This window comes from Lissotriton vulgaris, chromosome 12, assembly GCF_964263255.1.
Source record: "Lissotriton vulgaris chromosome 12, aLisVul1.2, whole genome shotgun sequence".
Lineage (NCBI taxonomy): Eukaryota > Metazoa > Chordata > Amphibia > Caudata > Salamandridae > Lissotriton > Lissotriton vulgaris.
This window is the reverse complement of record NC_141700.1, coordinates 263,927,206-263,941,042: the sequence shown is the minus strand read 5'-3', so window position 1 is coordinate 263,941,042 and position 13,837 is coordinate 263,927,206. Positions and strand designations below refer to the sequence as shown.

Sequence of the window (13,837 nt, the reverse complement as noted above, 5' to 3'; positions counted from 1 at the left end):
TTTGAGTAAAAGGTGAGTATTATGAGCATTCTGAGAACACCATGGGGTACGGGCTTCCCCCGTTTTTCCCCCACATTATACAAATAATTCAGCGAGTCATATTCTCATGTAGAATATTTTTCAACCCCACAGGATAGGACTTAATTACGAAAAGATATCCTTCTCCAGACACACCTAGGACCCCCGCAATTTGATAAGCTTCTACCCTGACTGGATTTAGCGTCGCTTAGCAGTGTTCTTGTTGTGTCTCATGTTTGAATCCTATGTTGGTCTAAAAAATGGTCTAAAAAGCGTCACTTATGGTTCCCTTCTTCTCTTTCTTCTTTTATTATCTGCCATAGATATTGCATAAGGCCCTGGAGAGAATCCCCAACGAGTGCAGTGGGATTCGAAACGCGTAGGCCCCTCCCCAACCGGTCTACTGGAGCATCTGGGTAGATAATTAGTTGAACCCGGAGCTCCACTTCATTGTACATTACCTTGCAGTATGAACTTACAATGATTTTCAATTGATTTGTTATAAATACTGGAATGTACGACGAACAAACAGCTTGTTAGATTTCTTGTTAAATAACTGTAGACCTCGGTTGTTTTCGTTTTTTTCCATGTCTAATTCTTTTCTCCCAGTTTTGTGTCTCTCTTAATTGTCTACAACTTGCACAATATTTTCCCTTTTCCTAAAGATGTGATTGTGTTTCTGATGCTTGTGAATTTTGAATGAAAGATTGAGTGTTTGGTTAATATTTCAATGCCCTATGTGTCTGTTATATAAACCTTTTTATATTATGAACTAAATGTTGAAATAAATTCCATGCAAAACTTTTTTGAATAAAACGCTATTAACACCTTAGCAGCTATGGAACGTCCAGCTCCAGTGCTGAACGTTCCATTGCGCAGGTGAGGTTCGAAGGTCCAACGGCCGACGGCAGCACTCCCGAGGTAGTGGTGCCGTCGGCCGTTGGACTAGGCGCAGCACTTATGAGGTTAAATAGCAATTCCCATTCTTGAATTTCTTTTCAAGATTTGGTTGTACATTTATTGATTTGTTGAACTATTCACATCAGTATTGGCATTTCTATTTTGTTAGTTAAGTATTTGGCTCAGCCTTACTGATTGTAGCCAGCCGCCTGTTGGTTTTTTTGTTTGTTTTTTATTATTTGTTTTTATTATTCTGTTTTTTGAAGGCTTCATTCTCTCAACAGTCACAATATTTTGAACCCATCCCTGATGAATGAAGGTATGTGCAAATGTAGGCCAGCTCCTGTTCATTTGCAAATGCTATTTAGCTCTTTTGTATCCTTACATGTCTCAAAATGATCCCATTAATTTGAAGTCACAAAAATAGCCATATTAGATTAGAGGAGCTCCTATTGAGTGACTGATGGCAGACGATCCCACTACCTAACCTCATAGATAATCAGAATTGGAGTAAGGTATTTTAAAAGCAATCTAGACTATTCTCTTTCTGTCCACAGTTATACCTTTGAACCTTGAAACAGTTTTCCAACTTTTGTTGTGTGCTTGATTACTGGACCGTAAAGGATGATCATGTGGTTACTTCACAACACCATGTTCGTAGTGCATACGACTCTCCCTTGTCTCCCAGTCCTTTAAAAATCACAGGCTTCATACAAGATTCATTCTGTACCCTCCTTCTATCATCATATTCAAATAAAGCAACAGAAATGTCAAATAAGACCCTGCTTCAATTAAGAATAGATCTCAAAAGTATCCCTCGCAAAAAGAGGGGCGGCCCCAGATGAGTTCCCAATGACTGGTGCCACGGTCATACCCTGCAATCCTTTCTCACACAATTTTATGTCGTTATATTTTTAATTTTATTTTTGTGCTTGTATTTTGCACCACACTTAACCAAGTTAATTGACCACCTACTTCACCTGTATGGGCAAGTCTTCTCAGCACAAGGAATACAAATTAAAATAAAAACCTCATTGTCCCTTCTTCACCTATGGCTGGGAAACAAACATTAGGAGCTCACATTGCCTCTTTAACTGACCACTCAATATGGCCTACACAACAAAAACTAACCTGCACCGGCAATCAGAGTCTAGGCTACATTCCAGAAGAATTAAATAATACTTGGGTGCCATGTTTTCTTGGAGTGGATCAAGAGCTAAAGTACTCAATATTAGCAGATGGGTGAGGTGCTTCGAACTGTATGTTTTATTTAGCAGCTGGAATTCAAATCATGTGCAAATCAAAGACTCTTTTTTTCTATTTACAGGAAGAAGAAAAGCCAAAACCGGACCCATTGTATGGACTGCGAGTCCATTGCTGGGTTCTTGTTCTTTCCGGCAAGCGTGAAGTTCCAGAGAACTTCTTCATTGACCCATTTACTGGAAAATCCTACAGCACAGCAGATGATAATTTCCTGGGACTTGAGAGCCTGTGGAATCACGAGAACTACTGGGTCAACATGCAGGACTGTCGCGAGGGCTGCAAGGTAAATATTGAGGCAACTACGTACCACAGCAATGGGAAATTAGGATCAGGGTTAGGATGACAGGAGTGTCTGGGATGTATGGAGTGGGCAAAGGCTACAATAATGAAGCTCTTCAAAGACACTTGTAGTCATTCAGCAGCCTAGGAGGGGGGCCGGAGAGTGTCCCAATATACAACTAAATGTATACATAAACCAGTGGTATCATGAGTGGACCTCTGCCTCCAACAGCAGTGGAGTAAATTAAAAGGAGAATGCTAACAGGAGAGAAGATGTGGTAGAGTTCGGCTGGAATTGTTTGTGCAGACACTGTAAATGCTTTTTCAGCGTATTGGGTGAAGGGCAACACACCATTTTGCTTTTTCCCAAACTTTCACAGAAAATTTGTGGCAAATAATGAAAACTTTATTTGTAATGTATGCCTCCCTTTGTGGTCAAATATCAAAGAGTCGTCTCTGTGCTAATTATTCAAATCCAAGTCTCCAAAAAATCATAGTAAGCAATATTGGATAAATGACTTCACGGCCCAAAGATCTAGTTCCTACGGAGGGCAGGTTACAGAGATGACCATGCAGCACAAGGGCTTCTCTTCGAAAGAGGAAGGCAAGGGCAGCGCTGAAGTTGCAGAGCAGGTAATGTGCTAACTCTATCATCAAAGAGACTGTCCCAAAGGATAACAAACAATACCTCAAGGCAATAAGCCTTGTGAATATAAAAATATGTCTTCAAGACTGAGACTGATTGTGAGTTTGATGCCCAGTGGTGGAGGATATTCCCTCCCCCGTCCTAGAATACTACTGTCTGTCAAATTTAGAGATGAATGCCGGACCAGCAGTCATCTCTGTACTATGAAAGTTACTGTCCTAACGGTGGTTCCTTAGAAAAATTTTGTGCACTGCCACTGTCGGTTTTACAGCCATTCACCAAACATTTTCATTTGTTTAGTTTTTAAAAACAACCTTCCCAAGCAGTAGCTTGTTTCAGAAATGTTTAAAAACAAAACGCTCCTCCACACCCTGAGACTGGTAGTCTTCTCCCAAGGTGTCAGAGTCATTATTGTTTCTTCCTGCCCCTCACTGCCAGGTTTTTCCTGGTGGTTTTGGACAGGAAAAAAGGCATTACACTATTCAACCTAAATAGGGTGGGCGGTGAAAAATGTCCTTCCTCTTCATTGGGCCATCTGAGGAAGTTTTCCATTGCTAGAGCCAACAGATGGTCGACAGAAAACATAAAGTCCTCCTGTCTATAAATGAGGTGATAAATCTTGGGTTGGCAGACTGTGTACAATATGATGTTTGTGATGGAGTATCCTGTCTGGCAAACTCTGAATCAGGTCCTGAAACACTAACTTTGATGCCAAAACTTTCAGCAGTTGACAAAAGTATAGAAAGGAAAATACGTTCCGGGTCAAAAGACATAGATATACTAGCAAGATTAAGATAAACACAGCTGTTCAGTTCAGTTCAGTTAGTCTTTATTCGATGGTTCAGAATCATAAAAGACACAATACATACATAAAAGTGTCATAAAAATCAGTTAAAACCCTATGGACATACATTTAATACATAATTAGACCCCATTATCGAAATCCTAATTTGACAAAAATAATTAAAATAGAATTTATCAAAATTGATATTTTCTACATTTAGTCACTAAAAGGGAGCCAGTTTAAATTAGGACAGACTAGGACTGGACTAAGTTTAGTTCCTCAACAACCGCCAATGTTTTTCCTCCCCAAAGCCCAGGAACAACTCCAGAATTTCGCAACGGCAATAACAATGTCTGGACGCGTATTCATTGTCAGGATATACATGGCCGTAATACAGAATCTAGTGCCAAGATTGGAACATAAAGGCTTCAGCCACCTAGAGCGTGGGCCTTTATAACCAGGACACACAAAGAGAACATGGGTTACTGTCTCTTCCTGAGTACGACAAAAAGGACAGTTGGCATTCATGGGCTTTTTCCATTTTGCAACAAAAGATCTTAAAGGAAGGGAACCCACTCGGAATTGGTGGTATAATTTCCTATCATTTTTCTTTGTGATCAAATTCCAATATGGTTCTGCTTTCGATACAAACTTATGATCTAAGAAGATACTTGTAAGCGAGGTACAATACACCGCTGACAGGGTCCTTCTAGTGACAATATCCCAATAAAGGGTTTTTAAATCATTTTTATTGGGAAAAATGTTTCCAATTGGATCATCCCACAATTGTCCAAGCCCCTTTTCTCTTAGATTGTGCTTAATCTTCTCCAGCCATTTAATTTTTGAAGATAGATCAGCACTCCTAATGTGCATTAATGCACTCGCATACGATGCCAATTCAGGGGTGGTCCAAAGCCTCCTCCAATAGGCTACCTCACCTAGAAAAGTGCAGCCCAGGTCTATAAGTAAAGGCTTCATAGGTGCTGATTGAAGGAGGGCAGTCAGGGATCTTAAAAACGTATTTTGCGATTGTACTAGGGGTGTAAGATTTTCAAACCCCCAGAGTTCAGCACCATAAATGATAGAAGTTTTGATTCTCCCGTTATAGATATCAACTGCTGGCCCTATGGATTTTGTATGGGACAATCGATGTTCCTTTAATAGGGCACCCGTCAGCTGATTATGCCTTAAGGCTATAACATCTAGATGGGAGGCCCAGTTTATCTTGCTACCCCTAGGTACCTCTAAATTGGTGAATATATCAGTCTGCTCCAAAGAGACATTGTCCATTACCACCCTGCCCTTGACACATTTGTGCCTATGCAATAACATGAACTTCGTTTTTTCTGCGTTTACTATGAGCTCATGGTCACTGCGAAAAACTAAAAAACGGTCAAGGGCACGTTGCAGACCCGACTGAGTTTTAGATAAAATTAATGTATTGCCCGCAAACATTAATAATGGTACCCTTGAACCGGCAAGAGATGGTGCATCAGTAGTAAAATCAGAATAATAAGAGATCACCTTGTTTATGAATAGGGGAAATAAGGTGAGGGCAAGGACGCACCCTTGCAGCACATCCTTATTACCCGGGAAAGAGTTGGTTAATTTTCCCTGCTGCCCCCACCTGACTTGAGCGTAATTTGCCTCATGCAATTTAATGATGAAGGCGAGAATTTCCTTAGGCATCCCAGCCTCCATTAATGAATTCCACAGCTTGTGGCGGGGTACTAAATCAAATGCTGATTTTAAATCAACAAATGCTGCATAGTGTGTTCCCCCTGCTAAAATCAATGTGGTCCAATAAATCATCGTAAATCTGAAAACTTGGTCAATGGTTCTGACACGGGGTCTAAAGCCCGCTTGATAGGCGGTTAAAACATCCTGATCTATAATCCATTTGTTAACTCTACCTAGCACAAGTCTTGCAGCAATTGTTTGTAAAGTGTCTATTAGGCTTATCGGCCTATAGTTGCTGGGACTGGCACGGTCTCCCTTTTTGTAGATAGGAATAATTTCCGCCCACGCCACGTTTACGGTACTGACGCACCATTGACTATAGCATTTACGATAATAAAAATATACTCAATCCATATCTTCCTATCGTTTTTTGTAGAGGTCTGCTGGGATACAATCTGGGCCGGGGGCCCTCCCTGCTGGGACCCTGTCTAACACTCTATCAATCTCTCCTTTGGTAAATTGTAAAGCTACCTCGGAGATGACCTCGGGGTACTTTGTGCATGTACTTTGAGCGCTAACAATTTAGCCTTGGAAATACTGGACCCAAAGTTCTGGAGGAACATTATTAATTTGTGTGGTTCCTGTTGTACTATTACCCCTTTTGACCAATTGTCAGAATCCAGTCCAGTCCTTTTCTTTACTGGCATTAGCTAGACTAATCGATCTGTCCCCATCAAAATCTTTTTTTGCCTTTATTTGGGCTTTCTTGTAATTTGCCCTTGCTACTTCCACATCTACGGTGTCTCCCAGCCTGATTGCGTTAGAAAGGTGCTGAAACGCAACTACACATTCCTCGTTATACCACTTGGCCGATTTTTTTGGGGGGGGGGCTTGGCCTCTTCTTAGCTTTTGTAAGTAGAAGCTTTAGATTGGCATTGTGTCCCTCATGGGCCTTTGCAAGTTCCTTATGACCACTGCCTTTTGTCGCCTGCAAACCCATCAATACTACAGTCTTTTTTCCGTGGATGAACTAATCTGCTTTAGAAGATCTTCGTCCTCTAGGAACACTGCCCATTTTAATCAGCGGCGGTCTTGGAACATGGTAAATTCTCCTATCGTTGAAACAATAGCAACAGTTGAGGGATCTGGACCAGTTCTATTTAGGGTCAGTAGTAAGGGATCATGGTCGCTTTCCGGTCTATGGAATACCTCCATGTCCAATAATCTAGACCAGAGCTCGACTTATGAATATGTAATCAATCCTACTACTCCTGGTCCAATTCAGGTATGTAGAACAACCTTTCACATCTGAGTTTTCCCATTGGGATGAACCCAGATCTTTTGAGTAGAGTCAGATAAACACAGCTGACTCTACTCAAAAGATCTGGGTTGAAAACTGAAGAAAGGGAAAACCACTGAGACGACCAAGGGTCCTCCGGAAAAATAGGAGGCTGAAAAGGTACATATACCTTTTGGTAGCGACAAGCAAAAAAGATGCTTGAGACTAAAAATGTAATACTTCTACAGAAAATGGGTATTTTGGTCAAATGCCCGCCTAAAATCATCTTCATACACAGTCATCCGATAGATCATGCTGGGTTAGTGTTGCACAACCATGACCAGTTAAGAATCTGGTTTTAAGCTGAAGGTGGGACCAAAGTTAATTGACGCCCCACTGAATGAAAAATATTTGCACACCAAATGTGCTGATGAGTCCACAGAAAACAAGCATTGGCATAGCCAATAGGTCTCGCCTTTTGGACCTTATGAGTGTTTATACATGCAGCATATTATCCTGGGTCTCTTGCTTCTCTCAACTAACTCATGTTGGAAGACACAGGCGAATAGACACACATAATGTGGAGTGACACTAAAAGTGTTGGAACTTACCTCTAAAAGGTTGCCTGCTTTCAATAATTATTGTTCTTGATGTCACGGGCCAGGTGGAAGGACCGGCATGTACAATCTGCGCTGTTTACTGACATCTCCTAATGAGACTGTGGGCGTGGGAGTAGGGACGACCGTGACACCAGGTGTAGGATTTAAAGAAGGTTTTATTTTCAGGGTTCTTAAGGGCTTTGATATAAACGTCTTTCTGGTCCTAAAAGTCAGTCTTTCCCGGGCAAAGGTACTGGGGTCCGTGGCGCTGGTCTTCTATAGTTGTCCTCACTCAGGAAGAGGAGGTCTTCGCTCCAGATACCGATGGGTTTGCCTCATGCAAAGAAAGACCAACAAGAAGGGAGGCCATTAGATCACAGTCCTCTAATAGGGTTGCACCAAGGGACCCAGGGAGTGTGAGGATAAACCCGGTGATTCAAGCGTTCTACCAACAGTGCTCCGTGTCAGACATAGAGTGGGGGTGGGTTTGAGCAGGAAACAAGGAAGGAGAAGGGTAATGGTAGGGTAGGGATTGTTTAAAGGGAAGTGACAAACAGGGAGTTTTACACGCTACTCGCTAGCGCTCCGTCTTTTCACCCAGGCTGCCCAATGCCGCCGTACCTGTGACAGCCACACTCCTCCCTCAGGAGTGTGGCACGGCTGTTCGCAGGGTCGTTGGCCTCCTGGCTCGCCTCTTGACTCGGACCCTCCGTCTGCTCCTCCGCGCTGTTCTGTCTGGTCCTCTCGGTCTCCTTCCTCAACTCTGCTTCCGCTCTCCATTTCCTCCGCTCCCGCCTTCTCCTCCGCGGTGTCTCCACACCCCGTGTACAGTAATTCCGGGGTTTTCACTAGTTTGGGTCTCGTGACGTCCTGCAGTGCCGGGCCTTCCTCCTTAGGTGTCAACGCCCACTTAAAGGAGCCGCACTCTTCGTCCACGCTATCCGTCTCGTTTCCTCCATCCTCCCACTCGATGGTCTGTGGAGAAGTCGGAAAGGAGCTGTCAGAAGGGCGCGGGCTCCACCATTCCCGAGGGGTATATTCTCCTACGTCTCCTACTTCCTTACAGAGACACAGTCATGTTAATGTGTCAGTAAATGGAAAAAGTGCTGTTCAGCAACAAGAAGCACAACATGGCCCGAGAAGAGTATCATCTTCTTGGGCCATTCCAAGGATAATGAAATAAAGGAGATTTGAGGTGTGCTAGTTTTTACATTTACTTAAACAGGCAATTGTTTTAGAAGATTGAACTTGGTTACAGAAAATAATTTAGGAGTGGTGTCATCGTAGCATATTTCCCCATCTTCAGTGCACTTTAATAATAATAATAAAGGAGTTTGTAGAGTGCATGGCGACGCCATCCCGGCGTGTCCCCGCGCTGTGGAGAGAGAGGAAAACCGTGATCGAGGGACCAGAACTAGAGGGACTACAGGTAGGTCTTTAATAGTTTTCTAAACTTAGTTTCAGTATCTGCTAACCTGATATTCACTGGAAGGGAGTTCCATTTGTTGGCCGCTAACACTCTGAAAGAGCGGCCTCCCATTCTGGCTTTTTTTACATAAGGGATTTTAAGAAGGCCAGTTCCCCTAGAGCGGAGTGTTCTGCTAGGCTCATAGGTGAGGGCAAGGTCCGCCAGATAGAGAGGGGCTTTGTGCGAAGTAATCCTATAGCACATTAAAAGCGCTTTGAATAAGATCCTTTTTTTATAGGTAACCAATGTAGAGCAGCCAGAGTTGGTTTGGAAGCTGCTCTTTTGGGTAGTCTAAGGACCAGTCGTGCTGCGGTATTTTGGAGAACCTGCAGTCGCCTGATGTTTTTTTCCGTGGTTCCTAGGAGTAGCACATTGCCGTAGTCTATACAGGAAGTCACTAAGGCTTGGGTCATAGTTCGTCTGGCCTCTAAGGGTAGAAGGTCCAAGGTGCGATTGAGAGTCTTCAGTACCCCGAAGCATTTCCCCACTAATCTATGGATGTGGCCATCAAAAGATAGTTTGGGATCAACCCAGATACCCAAATTCTTTGCTTCCTTACAGGGAGTAGGTAGAGGGCCAAGAAAAGCTGGCCACCATTCTCTTGTCCAGCTTGCATCATTTCCTCCTATCACTAATACCTCCGTTTTGGAGCCATTAAGCTTCAGGCAGTGTTGGTTCATCCAGCCTGCTAGATCCTGCATACAGGCTTTAAAGTTGGCAGCTGCCGTGGTAGGAGCTTGGGATAGGGAGATGAGCAGTTGGGTATCGTCGGCGTAGGATACTAATTCAACACCGTACAATTGCACCACATCTGCCAGAGGAGCCATGTATAAGTTGAACAAGGAGGGGCTCAGGGCAGAGCCCTGAGGCACCCCTTGTTCTAAGGCTATGCTGTCTGAGAAGTAGGTTCCCCTCTGTACCTGAAAGCTGCGGTCAGTAAGGAACGCTTTCAGCCAGCCCAGTGCCGACTTGGTGACCCCGGCTTTGATTAAACACTGTAGCAGGATGGAGTGTGCTACAGTGTCAAACGCGGCACTGAGGTCCAGCATAATGAGTGCCATAGTATGACCCGCATCTGCTCCTAACCGTAGGGTTTCAGTCGCTCTCAGAAGGGCTGTCTCAGTGGAGTAACCCGACCGAAAGCCAGACTGAGAGTTGTGAAGGAGATTGTTGGTTTCCAGATGGGCCATAAGCTGATTATTGGCTATTTTCTCCGCCACCTTCGCTAGATAGGGTAGCAGAGAGATGGGGCGTAGGTTTTCAAGGGTATCTTGGCTCACATTAGGTTTCCTTTTAATTGGGAGAACAATAGCTTTTTTCCATACTTCCGGAAGTCTGGCCGAGGCAAAGGAGACTTGAAGCCCATGTCTAAAGAATGGTTCCAGTACTGTCAAGCTCGCTCCTAGTACCTTAGGAGGAGCCGGATCACGGGGGGAACCCGACTTGATGCTTTTACATATGCTAATGAGTATTTCTGGAGAGGGGACCGAGAAACAGTGTAAGCATGACTCTGTGGAGCTAACTCCTTCCCTTTCTACAAAATCATGGCCAGATGTCAGGTTACCAGAGAACGTGGCATAAATGTCTTTTATCTTTCCAGAAAAGTATTTGGCGATTTTATTACATGTTTCCACAGAGTCAGTTTGGGACGTATTGTCATTGGTTAACACAGAGATTTCCTTGAAAATTTTAAATAGCTCCTTAGAGGAGTTCTCTGCTTCCCCAATGCGAGATTTATAGTGCAAGGCTTGAGAACACGAAGAGAATATACAAACCAAAGGCTCCAATCAAGAAAGCAGTCACAGCACCACAGGGAGCCATGCTGCAGGCCCCTCGGTGTGACCACTTACCTGAGCACATCCGTGCACGTAATGCATTTAATCACACGCCACAAACCAGCAGTTCTCTGGAAGATGGAATAATAGGTATAATTATTGACAACTTTACACACAGATGGATGAATGGCAGAGATGGTTTATTCTCCCCTCTCATCCTTAGAAGCCTTTATATAGTGTGCTTATGCACAGGGGGCAGGCAGGGCTCTGGAGCTGGCACCGAGCAATGGACGAAGCATGCGCGCCATAAGTGGGATGACATGGGAACGCTGAAAAGCCCACTGGGGGCATGCTACATTACACATGCCAGCACTGTAGACTAATGTGGCTGAGTCAACTTCTCAGCCACAGATTTTTACATTTGTTCTACTGTTTTACTTTGCCTCACTTACAACCCCCTCAATAGAATACTGGACGTCCCAGGACGAACTGTTTGCCTGCTTCGATGTTGCACTTGTGCACTATACCAATGCTTAACAACAATAACACATACTTCTCATGAATAATGCCAAATGTTGACATATATGCTGTACATTTGTTTCCAAGTGAGTATATGGCTCCAACAGAGGTGCCCCACAGGGGCTAGGAGGAGGTTCCTGCCAATAACTCAATTTCTTCTTTTTGGTTTTGTCCCCCTAAATGGGAGGGGTATGCCCAGACGTGGCGCCGGTGCTCACTGTTCCACTGGGTTCAAGCTAGCCTGATTGATGGTGATACCCCGAAACCGGTACGAGGATTCCTGTTTCCAGTCGAGGGATGACCTGGCCTGTCAGTTCAGGCTGGACTGTCTCATGGGGGGCAGATTCAAGACTGATTTGCATATGGCTGAATCTAAACTGGGGTGGCGTGGTGAGCAAAAAATGATTAACACCAGATCTCTGTCTGGGGGTGAATGATTTGTTCAGCATTCCATCCATCATTCGTTAGTCACCCTAAGTGGGATGGGTATGCCCAGACGTGGGTCCCTTTCTTACTGTGCCACTGGAGTCAAGCTAGCCTGGCTGATGAGGGATACTCTAAAACCAGTCCCAGGATGCTTGTTTCTGGTCCAGGGAGGACCTGGCCTGTCAGTCCAGGCTGGACTGTCCCATGGAGAGCAGGGTGAAGACTGATTTGCATATGGATGGGTCCAAACTGGGGTGGCATGGTGAGCAAAAAAACAATGGATTAAAACCAGTTCTTTGATTGGGGGTAAATGCTTGATTTGTTCAGAATTCCGTCCATCATTTTTTCTTTTTGGTGTTATCTCCCTAAGTGGGAAGGGTATGCCCAGTCTATACATATCTTTATCATTTAAACTCCATTATATGTCATGTTGAATAGGAAATGAATTGGGAGAGAGACCTTCTATTTGAAGGTGATGAATCTTTACACCTTTAGGTGCATTCTGTAGACGATTCCTATCTTGTTTCAGTTATGTATTATTTGAATTTGTTTAAATTTGTCGCTCTGAATACTGAATTTGTTGGGCTGCCAATATAAACATGAACAAAAGCTCTTGCAACATGGTTAATCCTTCCTGTACACAGGACCTGATCTTTGATCTGGGAGATCCGGTGAAGTGGGAATTCGTGCTGCTTGGTACTGGAAAACCCCTTTTGTCCATTCCTGATATGGAGGAGGAAGAAGAACCTACTGGCGAAGAAGATGATGACTCGGTAAGCAAATTTTGTATCTACGGAGGTTAAATGTGTACTGATAGTGGATGCTTAAAAAATGTAAAGTAGTGATGTCATTAAAACACACAAGGCAAAGTACATATGATGAGCAGGGGTTTTACCATTCAGTTGGGTTATGTGGCACTGAAAGCAGCTGTCATTCCATCTTCCCCCTCTTCCACATAAAAGCTGGTGCTTATCCTTAAACACTTAGGCCCTCGAAACAAGTAGCGGAATTTCACCTGGACGAATAACTCTGACACCTACAATTTTCAGTGTCTTCAGGCCTAGAAAATATCAGGTCTGCAAATTTTGTAGCTGATAGTTCCAGTCCCAGAGACAGTAGACCATTTTGCATACACTGTGGCCAGGATCCTTGGGTAGCAGCAAAGTCTGGCTCTGTCTGACTCCTGCAGCAATATGGGGGAACCGATAGTACACCTCATAGAGAGACTGAAGCCTGCTGTAAGCACCTGGAGTATTAGTTGAGGGTGAGAACCCACCTCAAATAATAATTACAATTCTTGTCAGGGTAAACCACAAAAGTCACTAAATAACCCTGTGGTTAACCTTGGTAGCTTAACACAAAACAGTCAGGCTTAACTTAGAGAAATGTGTAAAGTATTTATGCAGCACTCAAACAGTAATGACGTGAAAACACAACACAAGAAAAGTCCAAAACCAATTTAGATAAATAGAGTAAATTTGAATAAATAAAATAACATCAAAACAACAGAAAGCAAATGCGTAGGACAGGAGATAAAAAATGTAAAGTTTGAATAAAAAATAGCGCCAAGAAACACAAAACGGCAACCAGGGTTATCTGGTCATACTAGACTTGGTAAAAGTCAAAAATTAAGGCCGACCATTAGGGAGCATGTGTCACATACAGGGACCAGATTTCTCCAAGTAGAAAGTTTATATTCAACTGTACTAGTTTTTCTGAAGAAAAAGTAGTTGTTCATGAGTTGTCGGTGGGGGCAAGCTGAAAGCTGGATTTGAAGCAGGACTCTGTAACATTGCATTGCTTGGGAGTAGGGTCCCAGTGCTGTCATTGACAAAGGCAGGAAAGCTCAAAGCGGGTGAAGTCCAAAAACTTTGCTTGAGGAGGGCTCAACATCAATAGGATGCTGATCGGCATGGACCCAATGAAGCTCTTTACGTTTGGACTTAGAAACTTTTCTGGAAGTCAGATATCCTTCAGCTGGGCAAACCAGCCAGTTGAATCTAACTGGTAATTTGATGTCAATGGCTACGGCTCAATGGCGTTAACCGTGCCTCCTGCTAGTTCTTTGGAAGAAAAGATGACAAAAGTTTGTAAGTCTCAGCTTTGTCAGCAGCAGGGTCCAGGCATGGTCCAGTTGGAACCGGTCAGCTAGGCAGCAACTGGGAGAGAGGCCTCTGGAAGCATGTTGTGTACCTATCGCT

General features: G+C 43.6%; 1 protein-coding gene across 2 annotated transcripts in view; it reads left to right on the top strand.

Moving 5' to 3' along the window:
• Window positions 1-13,837, top strand: part of DRC7 (dynein regulatory complex subunit 7) — a 193,886-nt gene that overhangs the window by 63,985 nt on the left and 116,064 nt on the right. For both annotated transcript variants that reach the window (XM_086945007.1, XM_086945008.1), the window contains exons 7-8: window positions 2,246-2,464; window positions 12,281-12,409. In XM_086945007.1, coding sequence (XP_086801133.1) covers window positions 2,246-2,464; window positions 12,281-12,409 — 348 coding nt within the window. The remainder of the gene's footprint in view (window positions 1-2,245; window positions 2,465-12,280; window positions 12,410-13,837) is intronic.